The 23159-nt window shown below is 38.8% G+C and overlaps 1 protein-coding gene across 6 annotated transcripts in view; it reads right to left on the bottom strand.

The window, feature by feature from the left end:
- Positions 1-13375: 13375 nt before the first annotated feature.
- The window catches only part of efemp2a (EGF containing fibulin extracellular matrix protein 2a), a 33873-nt gene continuing 24089 nt past the window's right edge, over positions 13376-23159 (bottom strand). For all 6 annotated transcript variants that reach the window (XM_028458769.1, XM_028458770.1, XM_028458772.1 and 3 more), the window contains 5 exons: positions 21239-21358; positions 21039-21158; positions 20846-20972; positions 18725-18920; positions 13376-13909 (listed from right to left, as the gene is read on the bottom strand). In XM_028458769.1, coding sequence (XP_028314570.1) covers positions 13736-13909; positions 18725-18920; positions 20846-20972; positions 21039-21158; positions 21239-21358 — 737 coding nt within the window. In that variant the 3' untranslated portion in view covers positions 13376-13735. The remainder of the gene's footprint in view (positions 13910-18724; positions 18921-20845; positions 20973-21038; positions 21159-21238; positions 21359-23159) is intronic.

Raw genomic sequence — 23159 nt, 5'->3', positions numbered from 1 at the left:
TCTTAATCACCAAGTTTGTTATTTTTGTCAATGTTGAGTCAGTTGATTAAATGAAATATACCCCATGACATGTTAACTAGTCTGATTTAATCATAGCCTGTTTTATTTATTATACAGTATAAACAAATCTTTACATTTATAGTATTTAGTTTAAAAAAAAATCTAGTGGTTCCACAACTTTTACTGCAGCGTTTATTTTTCTTGCTTTTTTATATTAACGCTTAGGTGCGTTTCTTAGAGGTGACCTTCACATTGTTGAAGCTGAACTAACAGAGATAATGTAGTTACATTGTGTGCGTCAGTCGATGTTGATAAAAGCACTCATTTTATTAAAGATTGGTTGTTTTGGTATTTATCTAAAAAAGGAAGCTGTTGAAAGATTCAGTCATCAGCGTTCTGATATTCTGCTCTAATGTGTCATCGCGGAAGCTGGGAGTAAAAAGAGCTCTTCATGACTGTACTTGACAAACTTCTCAGTATCCCAGGTGAGGTGAACAGTTGGCCTGTGAATGTGACACATGATGATATATCAGTGTGACCTGATCAGTGTGTGAATGAATTACATTGAAAATATCAGAGGTCTGTCAAGAACAGACTATTTATATATACATAAATATAGTGAGACTATGGGGTCTAGGGGGCTGTACGTCAGTGTTTCTCAAACTTTTTTGGCTCTAGTACCCCCTTTCTCTTATTTCTGAATCCATGTACCCACTTTGTCCTCCTGCAACATTTTGCTTAGAAAACTAATAAAAAACAACAATAGAGCATAATGATGTAATGAACGAGTGATAACACACATTTTAAAGAATCTTATTTTGTAAATAAGTGGAAAGAAACAGTATTTAGTGCAGTGGTTCCAAACCTTTTTTGGATCGTGACCCCATTTTGATATCAAGAATTTGTGGCAACCCCAAAGACATTTTGTTTTTCCTAAAATCAGTTTTTGATCATATTTTAGCTCAGACATTTTTTTTACTCCATTTTAGTTGAATTACATTTATATTTCACAAAGTGAAAGTATAGAAATACAGTTGTAAAAGATTGTGTTGTTTTAATTATATATATAAAAAAAATAATAATAATAATTATTATTATTTCTTCTTTTTAATTTTTCAGAAATTTCAGGTGACCACACACTGGGTTCCGACCCCAAATGTTGAAAAACACTGATTTAGTAGCTCCTCAATAGATTTATTTGTTAATTTTCCTCTCTCTCTTTCTCTCTCTCTCAAGTACCCCCTGTAGTGCCATCGCACACCCCTAGGGGTACACTTGCCCCATTTGAGAAACACTGCTGTAGGTCATTGGAGTTCCTGTTGAAATTCTGTCTTTCTCATGAAACGAGTGAAACTATTTGAGTAAAACCAACCTGTTTACAGTGAGTACTTCTGATGAACCATCAACTCAAACCTGTTCATATCTAGGCAGACTGAGCAGCTCAGGGTGGCTGGGTTGCTGTTTGATGCCTTACTTTGTGCATCAGAGTTTACTTTTTCTACACTTGCATCTGCAGCCTGATGTAACAGCCGACCGATGAATATTAACTATTTAAACACACAAACCCACTCCGAGCTTCAACCACCTTCATCGCCTGCTGCCTCCTGCTCTGGGTTTGGTTCTATGAGGCAGTGGCCTTGAATCTTTTCTGTTGGCTTTTCAATAAGCAGTTTATTTTTAGCTTGCTGGGCCACAAAGCCAGGGATGCAGGTTTATCACCATCACTGTTAAGTTGTGCTCAGTCTTAATTTTCTCTGATTTAACACTTAGACTCTGAGGATCTGAAAGAGGCTGCAAGTGTCTATTGAAGACAGATTTGAGCAAAGGAGGTTTTAGTATCTGAGGTTTTCATTGACATAAAGGGAGGTTTAAGGTGTCAAAAAGACGTTTTAGGGAATTATTTGAGCTTAGAACCTTTCAATAGTAACTAAAAACCAAAGAATAATAGTTTAACTTTAAAAAAAAAAGAGTCAAAATTGTATTCTTATATTTGTTCAGTAAGTGTATATCTCATTTATACAAGTCAAATGTGTAATGTGTGCCTGTAACATACCAGCACAGAGTCCCACTCTATCCCTCCACAGCCTGTTGGTGCTTGTGCGGTGTTGCTATGGTTACATGATGTAGATGTGTTACATCACAAAATACCCCTGAGCAGCAGACCCTTCAGTGAGCAACCCCCCCACTTCTATTTTTCCCTCTTCTCTTTGCGTTCTGTTGCCCCTCGATTAACTCTTAGCACCGTGTTTGCAGAAAAGGTCAAGTGCAGCTAAAAGTGGGTGAGACATGAATATGTCCATTGATGGTTTTCACACATCTCACCTGGTCATATGTTGGAGATGAGCAGATAAATGAGTTGTTGTGTAACTGCAGCAGTGAGTGGGTTGATGTAAGTGAATGAGAAATGGCTGAATGGATCATTGTCTGATTCTTTTCTTAGACCACGTCCATTTGTCCTTGTGCAGTGCAGCTCAATATATATATTGACCCATCGCTGTATTACCTCTCACATGCTTCTTCTATCTTTACCTGTTTTCTTTAGGTTGTCGACTGTCCAAAGCATTTGAAATTTTAATTCACTCTAGGTTGAGTCATGGCTGGATGGGGTTAATTTTTATCATCTGAAGCTCATCTCCTTATTCAGGTCTGTTCTCTATTAATAGCAGCCCAAAACTCATGAGCAGTACTGCAGTAAAACAAGCTGTAAAACAGGGGACAAGCCCCTAATTAAGATTACACTAGAGATTAAATTTAGAGTTGAATGTGTATATTAGAGTTTATAGAAGAAAATAGTAGTTTATGTGTGTTGTCTTATTCTATCTATATTTTAAAGAGTAACTAAACCCCAAACCCCCTTTTTTCTGCTGAATACATATGTATTTGGGCACTATTATCTTATTATTATTATTATTGTATTCTTATTTTATTTCATTATTATTATTATTATTATTATTATTACTATTATTATTATCTTGTTATTTTTTATTTAGTTTGCACATATTAGTCCAACTACTCTTATATTTATGTTTATACTTCTTTTTTCTTTTTCTTTTTCTCTATTTTATTTATTTTTCTTTATTCTAGTTGATTGTTATTATTTAATGTTATACTACCTGAGAGAGCACAGGTCACCAAAAGAAATTCCTCGTGTGTATTCATTCACCCCTGGCCAATAAAGTTGATTCTGATTCTGATTCTGATTAAGTAGTGCTGTTCATTGATCCTGGTCCAACTTTTAACATTTTGGTAAAGGTATTTTATTTTTGTGTATTTAGGCGTAAAATATCAGTCACTGCCCTCTAAGGGTTGAACACCAGTCATTACAATTGAATTTTGCTATTGGCTGAGACAGATAATTGTGACCATCGCACGTCACCACCTTTCACTGTTGGCCCCACCTCTCCAATAAATGGTGAGAGGAAGGTTTAGTTTTAATGCGAAAGTCTAATGCTTTGTGCAAAACAGCTGCGCTCCAAGCGTTTTTTGATTCTGTGCTTCTATAAAGAGCAGATTCTGGTCTAATCAGAGGGTTTATCAAGCTATGTGTGTATGTACAGACACATCATTTGTGTATTCCTGTCTGTCTTTGCGTGTGCGTGGACCAATGGGTGTGAACTGTATCTGTTCCCACTCAACGTTCTTGAAGCCAAAATACAGCTCTTAGGGGCAGTTCCATCTTGCCTATTTGGCGTAATTTGGAACCAGAGTCTGCTCAATAGGACCTGGTGGGAGGAGCCCTGGTAACGCGCCCCACCCATTTAGCGTACTGCCCTGATGACTTACGCAGCCCAGCTACACCACGAACATAAGTATCTTTCTGGAAATACCAACGTCTTGTTCAGATCATAGAGGTTAGTACAAAACCACAATATATTTCAACTCACATATCTAGTTAAATGATGTCTCGGCTTTCCTTCACGATGTAACTGCTATTCACAAAGAGAGCTACGCAAGATCACGTTTTTCAACCTCAAATAACTTCACAGAAAAATGAGCACTTGAATACAATACAGTGTGATTATAACTACAGATCGCAGCAAAGTTTAGGTTTGGAAAAAAATTATGTGACGAGTATTTGAACTTTACAGTTTGACCCACATCCCATCCGTTATCATTGAGGAGGCGGGGTTTATGACCTATACTGCAGCCAGTCAGCAGGGGGAGCTCTAAAAATAAAAGCTTCACTTCACTGGGGAGTTTGTTCCATCCATTATTTTCACAGTCTATGGTGTGGACGTGCATTTACTTCTCATTGCGCTGTGTCTTCCTGCCTGACTGGGCGTGTCTTACTGCTACAGCAGTAACACCCATAATCAAAGCATTTTTTGAATTTCCCTCCTAGTGGTGGGTCAGCAGAAAGCAGGGGTTTAGTTAGTCTAACTTTAATCATGTCTGTTTGGACTTTCTTTTACACCAGTGGTACCCAACCTTCGTTGTCTTGTGTACCCCTTTAGCCTTTTTGTCATACCATGAGTACCCCCTCACTCATACGTGTTCATGATTCTCCAAAAGTAGAACATAACACAACGGAATATTTAACTCATTTTATTTCATCTTCTTAAATTGAACAATTAATATTTAGGCATTATCTTCTTATTTAACTCAAATTAAACATACAATTATGTTGCTTTTAAGGCAATAAAAATGATAAATATAAGAAATAATATTATAGTAAACGTTTGTATTATTAATACGAATATATTATGATCATATTGTCATTAAATATATATATGTTATATATGTGTTATGACATTTACCACAAAAGGAGCTTCATTGAATATGTCCCCTTTAAACAGGCATTTACACTTTAAAAAAAGTCATAGCGCACACGTACCTTTTTATTAACGGACTTGTGAAATGACTGAGAATATTTTTTATTATCTTGGAAAAAAATTCTTAATTTTTCCACGTACCCCCTGCAATGTGCTCACGTACCCCTAGGGGTACGCGTACCCCTGGTTGGGAAACACTGTTTTACACCAACTAAATTGTTGCCACCTGAACACTGCTGGTCCCATTGTTGCTGCCGAAACAGTAAACCTAGATGTTCGTTTGTAATTTCACAAGTAAATTCTTCATGGTTTGGAATTGAATTCATTATATGTTTGTGCAGCTATTCAGTTTTCTACACAAGTAACTGTGAAACACTGTTGGAGGTAATGCAGCTCATTTGCTGGATTATAAACCCTGAATCAGTTATCTTTAACGTTATTCTGTGCACTGTTACCCAGTTTTAAAGAGACCCTGACCTTGTGGTCTAGATGCACATTTTGATCATATTTGCCATAATCTAAAGATAATCATCGTTTTCAATATTACCTGACATATTTTGCTGATCAGTGTAAATTTGGTGGGAAAAATAGGTGCAGCTCAACAAAAGGATTACAGGGTTTATTTTCACAGGATTAGCTCAGGTTAAACAGATAGAGAAGGTTATAATAATTCCTGTGTGGAGTTTAATCTAATTAATTGGTGATTGATGATAGGATTTACAACACACCTAATTATATACAGTAACATTGGTCTAGTTATTCTAATTTTAGACAACAATTGTAAAACTACACGAGTCTTTGATTTATTGTGGTGCTGAAGGAAAGCCTGTGCAAGACCACGGTGCCACACATCCACATTTAACTCATTTTTAATAAGGCACCTCATGATGAAAAGGTAAACAATTTAAATGACAAGTTTAATTTTGTTCTTTTCACCTTTGCTGTTGTTCATTGTCTAATGGCGTGTTTCATTTGTCACTGCCCTTTTAGAGAGTCACAGCTTAAGCTGCAGTGAATACCATTTTAGAGGATTACATTCACCTGTTTTTGTGCCTTCAGTCAGATGAGATAAGCTGACCAGATGTTAGGGTACGGGGGTATCGGAGATCACAGATGGAGCAACACTGACCTCCTACATTTAACACATCGCCAAAGAAGAAGTTTTATGAGTGACACAGTCACACTGGTGGAAAGTTTTTGTGAAGATTTCTGCTTGTTATGTTACAAGAACACAGATCAATGACTTTGAGGCTGTAATAGTGGAGCTAAATTTAGCTGCTCTACACCCTGTTGAACAATCTCTACATTATGTCCTGAAGATGTGACATTGTGTGATTTTGTATCTTTATGTGAGTGAGGCATAGAGCTCATCTCAGCCTCCTGCTCACACACCTTTCACGCTATTATTTTTTTCTCAGGGCTGAATCTCTTTTCAGCTTTAGTCCCTTTTGCTGCTCTACACCCACACACACATAGCAACACGTTATGGTCTCCTGGTAACCACGTTTACGCAACGAGTAAAGAAACTTGAAGTAAAGCAGGCTTGGTCTGTCTTACATTTAATGTGAATCTATCTGAGTGAGCAGAGCTCTGTGTGTTCCTATGGAGTTGATAATGGATTAATTGACTGATGCTGTTGTGCTTGAGGAGGCACGACTGAGTTGGTTTACATGTTTCACTCACAGTGTGTATGATTATCTCTTTCAGGATTTAAATCATGCTTTTGTTAAGTGCTGACATGTGACCTGGTGGCTTTTTGCAGAGACAACAGTTGAAGTTACTACACTGACCTGAATAATCCAACAAACTTCATATAATTGTTGCCAGATAAAGCTTTTTGGTCCTGGTAAAATAATAATAATAATAATAATAATAATAATAACACCACTCTTTTAGGATAATATCCTTTACAGTATAAATACATATGCTCAGTTCTTGACTGGCCAATCTGGCAACATTGTCATGCAACAGAACAACAACCATGTTTAAACTTATAAGCTAAATATCTTCATCTCTACCTGTCTCATACAAATATGGGACATTTTCTGGCCCCCACTACGAGGCATCTCACTAACCCAACCAAGCTCCAGTATCCTTCTAAAAGATTTTAGAATTCTATAATAGCCACTTACTAAACACATTCATGTGATTAGAATCTGGTAGTCCTACCTCTGTTGACATTGAACTGCTGTGAACATTCCTACTCAGGCTGAGCGATGTGGACCAAAACTCATATCAGACCAGAAAGAAAATTCTTGGTGAAATTTGCTGAGGCAAAATGTCACCCAGGCACATTTTGTAACAAACAGCTGCACAATATGTGCCACTTTTGGCTTTTTCACCTGTAAAGGACAGCACGTGTGAGTGAGTTCTGTAGTGTGGCTTGTTAAGGGGAAGGTCTTTTGTTGCAAAATAAGGTATTATATATATATATATATATATATATATATATATATGTCACTCAGCCCCCTTACTTTTATGTTTTCTTTAATATGCCATCCAGATTCCACTGGTTATGCTCTTTTTTGAAGAACACGTATGTTTATTCCTTCTCAGGACTCTAAACATGTTTGTGAAGTCCATCCCTATTTTATGTTGTCTGTCTCAAATCTTCATGTGTCAAACTGTAAACTCTGCTGCTGCCTTGACCTGAAAACTATAATATTTGCTGCTAATAAAGATTGTAAAAGATTGAATAAAGGTTAAATGAAAAACAATGTATATTAGATTTACTAAAGTGACTGCAGAGGAAATGTTCCATGTTGTGCATTTATTTTGGTAACTCAGGGGTATTCCACTCTTTTTAACAAAGTCTATTTTAGTTATGTCTATTAACTTGTTTTGGGACATTTTTATATCTATTTTTGAGAGTACTTTTGTCTGTGTTGTTTATATGAGGACTTTCTGTGGTTTTCTTCAACACGTAAAGGCTCAATCATACCCAGACATACATCCACAGAACGGAGTCCGAGTGGAGAATCCGTCAAACCAATTAAGTGTAATTAGTACAAAACTTTTACAACCGCAGGGACTGGTCCGCATAACTGGTGGCACACAAAACGCTGTTCAGCATTAAATGTAACACTGACCTGCATTTCACTGCCTGGTGAGACAGAGCAAGAGAGACTGGCAGACAAGCTACGAAAATACAGACACCTTTAAAATGCGTACCAAAAGGAGTACAAGGATTACAGAGAAGCGCCTAGGATTGTGGGAAATGTAGGATTTTACTGGAAACTACTACACGGCAGTGTGCACTGCACTCTGGGATGTCAGCGCTGAGGAGTGAAGACAGTCTGCTCTTGTACGTTTGAGCCTTAAGAGTTATTCGTTTTGAACAGAATTTGTTTTCAATATGTGACCAATTTCCCTCATAATGTGATTCCTTGATACACAACAAGTACGCAATGTGTTTTTTTCTCTGTTAGTGCTTTTATACAGTGTGTGTGTGTGTGTGTGTGTGTGTGTGTGTGTGTGTGTGTGTGTGTGTGTGTGTGTGTGTGTGTGTGTGTGTGTGTGTGTGTGTGTGTGTGTGCCATCTTTTCTGTGTCTATTTGTCTGTGTTGGTATTCACACATTTGGGAAATATATTTTTCTACCTTCACACACTTCACTATGCTCCTCCATCTTTCTTCTCTACCATCACAAGTTAAAACACTCAGTTCAACAAAAACTGAACAGATATGTTATAAATGCTTCCTGCAAAAAGTGACACACTGGCAATGGTTTCATGTTTTTAATTCGGAATTAGTTATTCCGAATTAAATTATTTGAAGTGAAAGTGTTCTGCTTCATTTTTACGTGGAAATAGTCATTCCAATATGAGGTTTACATGGAAAACACGGTTTATTTGGCTTTATTCAATTCTGCTTTAGGTCTGAGGGTTTGGAAGGCTCTGATTAGACAGGGAGAGAACGTGACGTATAACATCTATTGAGAAAAAACACACAATAAACTTTTTCTTTAGCTACAATAGAAGAACACATGAGAACTGTTTTCATCTTTACTTTGATTTGTAGTTTTGAAGCAGCAGCTCGACAATAACACACGCAGAGTAGAAGAGAGACAGAGCAGCAGAGAAAGGAGATAGAAGTCCGTACTTTGGTCAGTCAAAGCCAGCGGTGAATGCAACAGCTGTTCTTCTTCCACTATACAGGACGATTAGTGAAAAATGTACTTTATTATGATTCGCGCATCATTTGCGAAGCTCTGTTGCTTCATGCCCCGATGAAGCGTGTTCTGTTTTCCGACGTCCGTGTGTGCGTAATAAGTCCATGTGTCCGTGTGAATATCTGCATGTTTATGCCTCCATCCATCCATTGTTTTTATTATATCCATGTCTTCTAAGGCTCTTATTAAATAAATAGTCTTGGCTCGAGTCCAGACGACCATCCTGGACTTTGTCGTCATCAGCGCATCATCGTGGCAAGTATTGCTGAACGACCAGAATTAACTTAAAGCAGAATTAAGTATTTACAAGAAAGAGGAATAATTTAATTTGGAATTAAAATTGGAATAAACCAGCCAACTAATTTGGATTTGTATAATTAGGAATTACATTTGCATTAGGAATTAAGTGTTTACAACCTCAGTTTAAAGAGGAATTAACTTTTATTCTGAATTAAAGGGGAATTAAAGCTCCCATGTGAACGTGGCCAGTGTGTAGTAGACTCAACAGCCAATCACATTACAAAACCGCCATGTGTCTTTTTCCTCATGCGTGGGATCTGCTGCCCCCTGGTGGCTGCAGTGTGTCTGCTCCCATTACATAAACCGTGTGTGTGCGTGTGTGTGTGTGTGTGTGTGTGTGTGTGTGTGTGTGTGTGTGTGTGTGTGTGTGTGTGTGTGTGTGTGTGTGCGTGTGTGTGTGTGTGTGTGTGTGTGTGTGTGTGTGTGTGTGTGTGTGTGTGTGTGTGTGGGCAGAGAAGACAGCAATGGACTGAGAAATGAGGGCTTCCCCCTCTTTTCTCTCTCTTTCTGAGCCCCTCTCTCTCAGACACTTTTATGTTCCTCCACTCTGTGGTGCAGTGATGTGGCTGTAAAAATAGAACATGCAGCTATTTACATCCAAATCCAAAAACATTAAGGCAAATGTGAGATCTCAGCAATAACTTTTGTAACAGAGAATCCAAATTTTGCATCGATTACTGATGAAACTGCTAATGGACGAAGAGCTTTTTATAGCAGTGGATTTGTTGAGGCCGTTGGCCAATAGAAAGAGTGTCTTTGAGCTTTAAATACAATAGTTGTTGTTGAAAGACACAATAGGCTTTTACAGTTTTTTAAAGATCATCAAAAAAATCCATTGTGGCTAAGCAGATCGCATGGGCTGTGGTTGGTTCCAAACCTCATCCCTGGTCATTGCCTTTTCCGGCCGCATCAATTTTTTGCAGAGCAGCGCAAGTGTTGTTTATAGAATAGATCTAGTCGAAAAGACAACCAAGATGACCAAAAAGTGAATGAGTTGAATTATTTCCTTTCATAGCTGCACCATATGTGAAGCACCACAGAACAGTCTAATCATGACCAAAAGATGTGTGTGTACATACAGTGTGTGTGTGTGTGTGTGTGTGTGTGTGTGTGTGTGTGTGTGTGTGTGTGTGTGTGTGGGCCTCCACGATTAAACCAACCTGATGTTTGGTGATTTTTACATTTAAAATGCGGGCTTTGCTGGATATCAAACCAGACACTTTTCTCAACCCCCCCGTAGTCAGCCAACCACCAGGGGGCAAACACATGATTAAGGCCTCATTAAGCTACCCTAACAACAAGCGAGCAACATTTCAGTGGCTCATCAGCTTTGGGTCACTCTGTCACTAGACTGATGAGAGAGAGTCATGTGGAGCGACCAACCTGCAGCGCTGCTTTTTTACTAGTTTTTATAAAGAAAAAGCAACATATTGACATGCTCTGGGCTCACCTGATTTGTTTACGTCTCAGTCTGGTCTGATGACCATAAGTCCCCAAAGGTTGGCTGGCAGGGCTGAGGGTAGGGGGCGTTGCTTTTGCTGCTATGTAGTGGCACGCGGCGGCCCCTGCCAATCCTTCCAATTTTAAACACACCTCAATACAGCACTCCTCATAGGAGACGACCGCCACCTCTACCCTCTGGAGCTAATGTACCACACACAGCTTGTGCTGTCCGGTGGGGCCTGGACTGCTGTCCTGTGCGGTCCTGCTGGATGATGTCCGGTTTGCGGGCTAGGGGCGGGCTTTCCCCGGGAGGCATTGCCCGAAAGCTCGTTCTTGAGGGTGCCCGGTGTCGGTGGGGTGGGGCTAAATATTCTCTCTCCTGTCAGCATCACATCAGATCCAACAGTGATGTGTTCACAGAATGATCCACCTTTTATTGGCCAGGTTGTTTTCTAAGAGAGCTGATTGGTCAGGAGGCGGAGCTATAGTGCTCGCTCAGATGCTAGCCAGAACAAAACCTGGTTCCGACCAGGTTAGTCGTTCAGCCTAAGTTACCATGGTGATGTAGCCCCTTAAAGAGATCCTCAACTGTTTTTACAAATGTGGCCTAAAACCTTTGAAATGTCCTTATTAGAAGATCTATGCCTAACAAAACGCATTATTTTTCACCATATACGTTTTATTAACTTTTAAAACTGGGTCTAGTTTATCCTGTGTGTCGCCATGTTGAAATGACATCATTGGTGAAGTGATGAGCCCCTTTTAGTCCATTGAGTTCTGTACGAGTTTAAGCATTCAGGATCATTTAGCAGCTTTTTCAGTCAAAATGACAACTTGTGCTGCTTTGGGTTGCTCTAAAAATCAGTAAAACTTAAAAAAGTCAATGTAAACCTCTTTTGTTTACTGAGATAAATTAAAACCGGGACCCAAACAAATCTGTGGCTACATGGGGTGACAGTTCCCATTCTGCTGTTTCTCTCAGTCCTGAATGCTTCACCTCCTATAGAACTCAAAGGACTAAAAGGGGCGACTGGTGTCACCAATGATGTCATTTCAACAAGGCGGCGCAGAGGGTAAAGTAGTTCCAGTTTTAAAAGTAAATAAACAATATGGTGCAAAATAATGCGTTTTGTTAGGCATAGATCTTCTAATAAGGACATTTCAAAGGTTTCAGGCCACATTTGTAAAAACAGTGGACGATCCCTTTAAAGGAGACATATCATATATTTAAGTCCTTCTTTTTTTACATATAAATCATACAGTTGTGGTCTATATAAAGCGAAACTGCAATGCTTGGGTCTGAATTCCTCATTATTATAGCTCCACAGGCCTCTTTTCTACCCCTTTTCTGATGTGCTTCTAAGAGCAACTCGTTTTGGTGCGGTCTCTTTAAATGCAAATGAGACACTTCATACCCCGCCCCCTCTCCAGGTTGCAGAGGTGACACTTGGTTCAACTCCACCCTGTTCGGCCATTTTTGTAGTTTGATAGAAGAGATACGATTGTCTCGCGGCGCAGAAACTGTTTATTCACATGTTATTTACAAAATGTCAACAACAGAAGACTTGTCCATCCAGCCTTACATGTTTGAGCCAGAGTCGGACCCAGCGGAGCGAGATGAAAATGAAGATGATGAACCTGCAAAACCCTAACAAGTGAGCTAACACAAGCACTGAGCTAACGCTAGCGCCAAGCTAACGTCACAAAATGCATTTTAATACAGTCTTTTCAAAGACAAAAACGGCAAAATGAAATGACTAATAAAAACTTTAGACTTAAATTAAATCACGTAGGCCATATCATCAAGGATCTAAAACGAGCACACAGCGCTAACATATGACAATGACAGGGACGTCTTATCATCACACTTTTTAGCGTTATTTACAGCTTACCGAAGTGCTCTGTTCGTCGTCTCCAAAGGTAGAAGGAATTGAACCCTCAATCAGACAAAGTCTTAAGGCAAATCCTTCTTTATACTGGTGGAGGTTGCTGAAGCAGTCATCCTTGAAGTGCTTTGCGCACACAAAAATGATCTTACCCACAGATGTGGGTACATTTATATAAAAAATAAAACTCAACCAGACACTTTGAAAAGGTTCTGATGCTGGGAGACGGTGTAATGAAGCGTGTGGGTTACTACATCCAACAACCAAACATTTTGACTCATCCTCTCGTAATTTCGGCATCCTTGAGCTTGGACTACAAAATAAAGGCAAGAAAGAAAAATAGCGGATTGCTTGAAGTGTTGTACTAATTTGGCAGTTCTGCTGCAAATACTGTGACGTTATTGTTCAAAAAACGTAATAGAGAATAGAAAAATCGAAACAGATTGAAAAATATGACCAAAACAGAATATAAAGATATCTACGGAGCACCTGAAGAGACTAATTTGAACTTTTCTGTGCTTCTAAACAATCTAAATATACAACAAAATGCATTTAAGGGCTAAAAAAGTGGATTTAGCATGATATGTCCCCTTTAAGATGTTAGCCAGCTTTGTAGGACAACACACACCAATTAAATCCCACAAGTTAGCGCGATAAGAGGACCTGTACTACGAAGTTTTAAGATTTCCTAAGAGTCTTCCACTTTACAGCACACTCACAATAGACTGAACAAGTTCACTTCAGTTTATGATGCTTCCAAACTACTTGCTTCGATTCTAAAGGAACAATTCTTCCACACATGGATGAAAAGGTACATTGTTTTATTTAAGTTCAAACCAAATATAAAGAATAACGTGGAGAACTGGAGCTCTGCTGAGATGGTGATGTGAGTGGTTAATGAATGCTTAGTGCGAGTCAGGAGAACAGAAAAGAACAAAGACAAAGGTTGAGGAAAAAGACACATTACACAGAAGTTTATCCTGACCATCTGATACAACATTTCTGACTACTGAACAAAAATGTGTAAACCAAAAAAAAAAAAAACTTTTATGTTTAAGCTGCTACAGTGTCTATGTGTGGTGATCCCAAACATACAAAAAGCTAACATCACAGTGGCTGGTTGAACTGCATCCATCTGGTCCTCCCTCTCCTCTGTGTTGCTCTTTAAAAGGTGTACTGTCCCACGTAGATGGAGAGTCTGAGGGCCGAGCTGGTCTGGTAGTTGCCCTGGTAACTGAGCAGAGGGTTAACCGACACCATCTCTAGGTCCAACGTGTATTCCCTGGGCCCCGACACGGCTCGGGCCAGCACCAGCATGGCACTTATGTTGTTGATTTGCTGAAAAGAAAAAACTATTTTGACTGAGGGTACTGGCAGAAGGTAGTACAGTGTATTTAGGTTGGTTTATGTTGTGTTTCTTCAATGGGGGTACGTGTACTCCTTGGGGAACGCGATGGCTATGTTTATTTTTAGTTAAAAATGATAATAATACTAAATATTACCAGCAACTCACAAAACAACAACAAAAACAGACAAAGTAAGAGAAAAATACACTGAATAATAAAAAGAACAGCAAAACAACAAAATGACACCCAAACCACCAAAATATCACCAAAAACACAAAATGACACAAAAAACACACAAAATGACGATAGAAGTTATTTTGATTAGAACATACACTGAAGATACAAGGGTCAGTCTTGGTCCCACATCATAAGGGAGATGACTGTATATGACAGAAACTTTAGAAATAAATTTATTCAGGAAGCCTAAATGCTGTTTCATTCACTTATTTACAAAAAAAGATTCTTTAAAATGTGGGTTATAACTTATCACTCATTCATTACATCATTATGCTCTATAGTTGTTACATAGAATTTTGAGCAAAATGTTGTAGTCAGATTCAAAAGTAAAAGAAAGGGGGTACTTGAGTCACAAAAGTATGAGAACCACTGGTTTATATGATTGGAGGGAGACTGAAACTGAGAAGCATTCATGTTATTGATCAGGGTCAAGGGTACACCCTTGGTGATATGCCAGTTATTGACTTTACATCACCAGAATCCGTGTACCCTTCATTCTTTGGTTGTTCCGTTTTAAAACTAAATCAAAATAACAAATAAATGGTGTGGTTATTTAGTTTTACTGATTTAAAACCAAAATAGAAATACAGAAACATCAAAAACCAAATCATTAATCTTTCTTTCCTTTTTTTTTTTTTTTTTTTTTTTACTTTTGTTAGATATTTGGATATTTACAGGGAAATAAGCCTTTTCACACTCTCGGAAATCCTGCTCTCGTTCAGTTCTTGTGCGTTAGTTCAATGGTCAAGAGTAAACTCGTCTTGGCTGACTGAGATTTTTATTATTTTTTTACCATCAGAGCATTGATTTCTTGAAAGATTTTTTGCAGAAACGTGGTATCAGTCTCCAAGGCAGAAATGCCGAGTTAGCTGCTAAAGCTAAAGCTGCTTTAAATAGCGATCAATCAGCTGATCAGTGCGGTTTCATCAATCGGCCTGTTTAGTGTCCTTGTGCACTTCCTTCAAATTTGTAAATTGAATTAAAATAATAGCTTAATACAAATAATCATGGACCTGATATGTGTAATATTAATAATAGAAACACTAATAAAACACTAAAGATCATGACTTGCTTTTATATGTCAAAAATCCTCTGAAAAGCATTCCTCATATCCTGACACTGTTGAACTCTTTCGGTCGCATATCTGGATATAAACTCAACATCTCTAAAAGTGAATACTTCCCAATAAACCAGTCAGCCAAAGACATACCTCCCTCGTCTATTCCTTTCAAACCAGCCATCACAGGATTTAACTACCTTGGCATTACAATTAACCACTCTATACGAACTATGCGTGAGAGGAATTTGACCTCATTGACAGCTGCAGTTAAATCATATTTACAAAAATGGGACTATCTGCCATTATCTTTAGCAGGTAGGATACAAATAATTAAAATGAATGTACTACCGAGATATTTGTATGTTTTTCAATGCCTCCCGGTGTTTCTTCCGAAATCATTTTTCACAGCCATAAATGGTATTATTTCATCATTCATCTGGGCTAATAAACGTTCAAGGGCAAATCGAACACTGCTCTGCAGGGATAGATCAATTGGGGGGCTGGGGCTACCCAATCTTATTGGCTACTATTGGGCAGCCACTATGAACAAGATTATAGCATGGTTCACAAGCCCTCACCTCAAGTGGTGCCGAAGTGAGTCCGTCTCATGTTCCTCATCTCTGTTGGCTTTGGCTTGCAGTACCTTGCCCCTCACGCTGTCAGATTTCACTTCTAATTCAGTTGTTGTTGGAACTCTTAAAATTTGGGCACAAATACGGCATCACCTTGGATGGCTCACTGTCCCTCTAGCATCTCCTATTTGCAATAATCATCTCTTTATTCCAGCGAAGACCGACTCACGATTTGCCACCTTAGAAAAGAAGGGATTATGTAATTTGGGAGACCTGTACATGGATGGTGTGTTTGCATGTTTTAATCAATTAATCTCTACTCTAAACCTACATAAACTGCGGAACTTTGCAAAAACGCACACTACATCATTCCCACAGACTCCAACACCCAGTGGAAGAGACTTGATTCTTAAGGCTAAAACCTTAACAAAAGGCCATGTTTCATTCTTTTATAAATTACTCTCTCCTATGAGCGAATCTATTAATAAAATCAAGGTACACTGGGAGTCAGAACTACAACTTAATTTCTCTGAGGATTTCTGGGAGGGGGCCTTGAGGGCTGTTAACTCGTCGTCCAGTTGTGCTAGACTCTCTCTCATACAATTTAAGGTCCTGCATAGATTACATTATAGCAAGGAAAAACTTTCAACCCTCTATCCAGACACCGTTGACCAAAATTGCAATAGATGTTCTCAAACCCCATGCAATCTCACTCATATGTTTTGGTCATGTCCTAAACTGTCCACATTTTGGCGACTATTCTTTAAAACAATTTCAGATGTTTTGGACATTAATATACTTCCTACCCCACATATTGCCATTTTCGGCAAACCTCCAGACGACCTTTGTACTACAAATATTCAAAACAATGTCATAGCCTTTGCGTCCCTTATTGCTCGTAGAAGAATCCTCTTGTTATGGAAGTCTTCCCAACCACCTTCAGTCAAAGTTTGGTTACACGACATTCTCTCTCTTCTTAAACTTGAAAAGATCAAGTTCTCACTTAGAGGCTCATCTAATAGATTCTACTCCCACTAGAGACCATTGCTCTCCTATTTGGATGGGCTCCCAGCTACGGAAGTCTGTTTGCAAGCACCCACTGTGGGCTCACGTGAGCACCACTTCTCTCTGTGTCGGTCCACTGGCGGCAGATGACCCCCCCAGCACATATTCATTATAAAATATGCCAGCATGGCGGTTCCGCATCAACAACCAGGGAGTGGGCAGCCATCGATATTCATTCTGTACTGTTGTTGACAGCTATTCAGGCAGGTATGAGGATGCGCACATGCATGGTTCATGTGTAGATGTGTAGCTGCACATGTGCACTTAAATATGTGTGGACATGTGTATATGTGGGGGTGTATGTGCTGTGCAGAGCTAAGTGTATATATGTGTATGTACTTTTTCATATCTATTTTGTAGTCATATTTGCACGGTAATTATTTAAGAGGCTCAGGGGTTTGGGGTGAGGGGAGGGTGGGGCTTTCTTTGTTTTGTTTGGATCAAGTTTTTGTCTTTTTTGTCCAAATTGTTCAATTGTATAAAAAGAAAAGAAATTGTACGCTTTTGTTTACAGTTATAACTGTGACTTGCATTTCATAAATAAAATTATATTAAAAAAAAAAAAAAAACACTAAAGATCTATTGGAATAAAACTACAAACGCCGTTAGGTTGGAAATATGTGGAAATGAGTGAACGAGCTTGTTTACGTTTATATCCCTCTTAATCTATGACCCCTCCCCAGGTTGCGCATGCGCAGTTCCAGAGTGTGAAAAGGCTTATTAGAGCAAGAACTGAAGTCCCTTCACAGGTCCTGGACCAGGTTTACTCACATAATAGGACTGTTTAGGATTTATTTCAGCAGTTTTCTGGTCCTGCTCATGTTTTCATTCAGTCTGTGGACGTTTTAGCTCATGAAGAGCTGCTCACGCTGTAGTTTTATTTCATGGTGTTATGGTCCAAATAGTATCCAAATAAACCAATATCATCCAACCAGTAGCAAAAAGGGGCTTTTTGGTTTGTAAGCAGGTACACTCCCTTCTTCTTAAAAAGGGTTAGGATTAGGGTTACGATCACACACGGAAGTTGATCACAAAAAACAAAGAGCACCAGTAGATTCATTACACCTCATTAGTCTGTGGATCCCCTCTATGTGGTGAGATTAAAACATAAAGCTCTTGTCATAGTCTCTCGTAAATATCCAAACATCTCACAAACAGAACAAGATTTAATTTTAAAACAGAAAAACGCTGCTTATCTGGTTTTTATTTTTCTGTATTTTTGTTTTGGTTTAAGTCAGTAAAACAAAATAACCACATTATTTATTTGTTATTTTGATTTGGTTTTTGTTAAGAGACTCATACATTGTGTGTACTCAGTTTGTTTTGCTTTTTGATACTGCTTCTGTTTATTTAAGAGTACAGTGTAGTGTGTACGTCACTGTGAGGTGGGCCGTTTCTCATTTGACTTCTTCTCCTCCTTCCTCTTTGTACCCCAAGGAGACGTGTGAAAAGAAAGTGTCTATTTGTATGGTTGCAGTACGGACAAACCCCGGTGCTATTGGTATATTTACTGAAGTACACGTACGTAGAGTCTTAGGGTTAGAGTAAGGGTAAGGGTTAGGTTTAGTCTTATTCATGTGACCTAATCTGGCCAATGAGGGGTGTTGCGTACAGATAGAATGTTGGTTTGGCCACTGCCTAATATTATTCTTTTCCCTATTTGAGGTCAACGCTGGTGAGGCTGTGAACCTCAACAGTTTTAAAATGGAAAAACCAAAGAACGAAGGGTACATGGATACACCAAGCGTCACCTGGAGAGAATGAATACTTTACAGATCAGATGCACAACATAGACTGTGGTGACTTCTGGTGTGGTGCATCTTTAGTCTATCTGCTTATCTGACCCATGTGACTGCTTGATCTCTGCTCTCACCCTGATGTAAAAGTCTCCGTTGTCATCACCAGACCGGATGCGGAAGGTGTTGTAAGCGCCTGCAGACACACTGGTTGCTTGTATCTGGAAGATATCTGAGGGGACAGAGCGCTCCGAGGTGATGCTCATATAGCGGTGGACGATGGAGAAAGGTGCATCTCTGCAGGCAGGCTTGTTTACAGGACACACACACAGGCTGGAGACACAGATATAGAAATGCAGGTTATACATCGGCCAGCAGAGGGCACAGTATGACACACTGTAATCATCCTCATCAAATAGTACAGTGTTTCCTGACCCTTCCCAATATACCGTCAGCCTTTTGACAAGTCATGTAAATCCCCTATAATATCATACTGATTTCTTCACATTTGTTTTATGCTGTTGACATATATATATAGGATCAGGATCATTAAACTCTCCTTTGTGCCATAAAATGGTGGTCACATGAGGTTTACTAGTTGAGAGTGTCATTGGAGCTGTGTCTCAGATATGGGACATATGTACATTTTGGGACGCATCATCAGTATATACGTACATACTGTATATACGTATATGCTGATGATGATGTATATAATTGACTTGTAATTGCCATGAAAATTCTTTAAAAACTGTCAATTATAAAAAGGAAAAAAAAAAAAAAAACCCTGTCAATAATTTAACGCAAAACTAAGGAACCATGTTACAGTTCAATTTTCAGTTTACTATTTAAAAAAATATATAATCAAGGGGTGTACTGACACAAAAAAGGGTCAGATGCCCACACCAAAAATATTAAAACCTATATTTTCATTGATTAGGAAGCCTAACAAGGTAACCAATAGATAGGAAATAAATTAAATGATAGATAGTGGTTTTTAGTGTATTTTACAGCTGACTTAGAACATGTTACCATTATTGATGCTAACACAAGAGGAAGGTTAACTTTTAATAGGTCATTGATTTCAAGCTCAGTAATTGTGATTAATTGTAATTGACCTTCAGTTATTGAGAACGTAATTGTAATTGATTTTCTGAGGATAAAAAATAATTGTAATTTATTTGTAATTGAGAAAAACGCTGGTAACTGTAATCGTAATTGAATTGTAATTGAACATGGGTAATGGGTAATGTAATTGAACTGAAAAATGTAATTGAACCCAACCCTGGTTGTGGCACTCAAATATTTTAAAAGTTTTGGGGTTTAGTCCTTTTTTAATAGATGGTAGTGATCTGAAGCATTTAATAATAATAATGCATCACTTTTATATAGTGCTTTTTTGGACACTCAAAGTCACTTTACAGAATTAAGGGATTATTCTTTCACTCCAACACTTAGTGGTGGTAAGCTACTGTTGTAGCCACAGCTGCCCTGGGGCAGACTGATGGAGGCAAGGCTGCCATGGTGTGCCATCGGCCCCTCTGACCACCACCAACACTCACTCACTCACACATTTATACTAGGCAATGTAGGTGAAGTGTTTTGACCAAGGACACAATGACAGATACCACTGAGGTGACTGTCCCCCACTGTAGCACCTGGAATTCTCAGTGGTCTCACATCCAATGACTAACCAGACCTGCTTAGCTTCCGAGACCTAACGAGATCGGGCAATGACAGGCTATGGCCACATAGTTTTATTGGCATTTTATAGAACCACACCAATATATTTTGTTAGCTTGTGGGAAATATTGTACAGTCCACAAAAAAGCTTGCTTGAATAAATGGATTATGAACGTTATCCTGTTATCTTGAAACTGATTTATAAACGTTTGTAAGTACCATCTGCAATGTGCTTATACCCCAGGGCTACACGTACCTTTGGTTGGGAATGTCTTTCTGTAAAACACTTTCTCTAGCCACCAGGGATGTTGTGATTACCTCACCTGCTACTGAGCCAACACTTGTTTTCAGCTTTAATGGTTTTCTAATGGCACTGGTGTGTGTTCAAGGAAAAAAGCCCAAAGAAGTTGGACTTCTGTGTGGAAAGTGTGATTGGGAGTAATCTTGTAATATGAGCAGGTTGCAGCACAGAGGCTGGTTCTATTCACACTTGGAGGTTATGAAGCACATAAATGAACAATGTGTCCTTATATATATATATATATATATATATGTGCGTTTGTTTGTGTTCCACTCACTTGTCAGACACCTGTACATGTGGGTCCTGGCAGCGGTTGTTGTCCACACACTGGTACCGTCCATGGATGTTCACACAGGTCTGAGAGTCAGTGCACTGATGCTCACCTGTCTCACATTCGTTAATGTCTGCAGAGGATAATGAATGTGTTCAGCCTCTGTTCTGTGTTTGGTGTTAGCCTAGGAGCTTCTTACCCTGGCACATCCTGGTGCCCAGCAGCTGGTACCCTTCTGGACACACACAGGAGAACTTGCCGGGTTCATTGACACACTGGAACTGGCATTGGTAGCTAGAGTAGCTGCATTCATCTATGTCTGATCAGCCACAAAGACAGGTTTTAATATTTAGAAATATATAGAAAGAGCCTTTACTGTCACACTGCTGGAGCCTTCACCTTTACAGGTGAAGCCGTCGGGGCCGAGCTCGTAGCCCTGTTCACAGCGACAGAGGAAGGTCCCATATGTGTTGTAACACCTCTGAGAGCACGGAGCACCCATCTCACACTCATTCACATCTGCAGGCCAGAGAGGGAAGATGTCAGGAGCCAAAATGAGCTTCAAACACACTATAAAAGGATTCCACCCACAGATTTGATAAAACTCTGCAATGATGTTCATCAGATTCTTTCCAATGTTTCTGTTGGTAAATGAGGATGGAACTAACAGCATTAAAAGGTGAAGGCTATTTGCTTGTCATGCTGGTCAAAGCCAAAAATAAATCACACATCTGGCTTTTACAGAGCTCTTTTTCCAGGTCTGAATTACCCATTTTTATAGTAATTTACTGTGATTTATTGCTTTGCTGCCTTTTCATGTTTAATGTTACAGGATTGAGCTTGAATCTTACTTGCATGTTCTCTTCGAAGATCATCTGGCTAACTTCCACAGGGTGTTTCTGGGACTGTCTTTGTGTACATTGCTCGTAGACATATGGGCATTTTAAAAGAATTTAAATTTAACTTACAAGTAGCATTAGTAATAAAAAAAAGATGTATATTTGCAGCATCTTTTTAGTAATAGTTGTGCACATAATGCACATCATTTACTTTATTAACATTGGCTTGTTTCCATTTAGGCATTAATGTGAAAATGAAAAGATGAGGAAGGATTTACTAGCAGTGATTAATGGTTTGAATCCTTCTCTTTCTGTTGAGCGTGGGAGTATTTCGCTAAGCAAATTTAGACTTTCTTTTCTTTGTATTAACAGTAGTTTTGTTATTTACATGCCCTAAGTACCTTAAAGTATGTTTAAAGCTCTAAACTAAAGGGGAATAGGTCTTGTCCAGAAAAAGTAAGACATTGCAATATGTAATAATCACAATTATTATTTATGCTTTGGTAGACAGCACTGCAAACACGTCTATGTGCAAACATAGCCACAAAATAAAATCAAGAACTTGACACATTTCGTATTAGAAATGTAGAACAACAGAAAGCAGGCCTCTATGGCAGTAGGTGGAGATGCTGAAAGACCTGGGTACACCAGAATAATCATGAGAATTTAACCATAGCACAGTATAGTAAAGTGAGCCATCAAACAAGCTGCCTCAACAACTGGGGTTGAACCAGGTGCTGGTGGCTGCTCCTTACTTTCTTTCTGGGGCTAATACATCTACTGTGAATGTCCTGCCATAATGAAATGAATATCTATATTTACCATTGTTAAATGTGTGCTAATAAATGTCTATATCAGAACACAATCTTCAATTGTGGCTCAGTGGTAGAGTGGGCTGTCCAATAACCGAAGGGTCAAATCTTGCTCTATCTAGTCATTGTTGTTGTGGCTTTGGGCACACTTTACCCACATTGCCAAGTATGAATGGATATGAATTGTGCATGACTAGCTGGGTTTCCATCACAGATTTTTGTAAAATAAAAGCGATATTTCTAAATGTTGACAAAGTACAGTATAATTGTGCTTTGAACGTGTTTCTATTGAAAGTTGTTTTAAATTGGAGCCTGGTAACTCCTGTGAATTTTCATCTCACGAGACTTTGCTGCAGAAAGACGGACGCTCAGAACCTCCTTATAACACTCTGTATTCCTTTGTTGTTTCATGTCTGATGTGGCAGTAGTGATTTTAAAATATGATGCTTAGAAATGTCCCAGTCTCCTCTTCTGTTCTTGAGGCTCTTCGAACAAAGTGCCATATACTGTATATCCAAGCAATTATTATTATTACTATTATTATCTTTCAGCTGTGTTGTTTTCTTCTCACGTCTGCTATTGGCTTACAGCAGCCAGGCATTTATAGCAAGATTACTCTTACAACAACATATAACAGTAGGGTTTAAGTAAACCTTTCTCACAATGGGA

Source organism: Gouania willdenowi, chromosome 10 (assembly GCF_900634775.1).
Source record: "Gouania willdenowi chromosome 10, fGouWil2.1, whole genome shotgun sequence".
NCBI lineage: Eukaryota > Metazoa > Chordata > Actinopteri > Blenniiformes > Gobiesocidae > Gouania > Gouania willdenowi.
The sequence above is the reverse complement of the archived record's forward strand: the minus strand, read 5'-3'. Positions and strand labels throughout refer to the sequence as shown.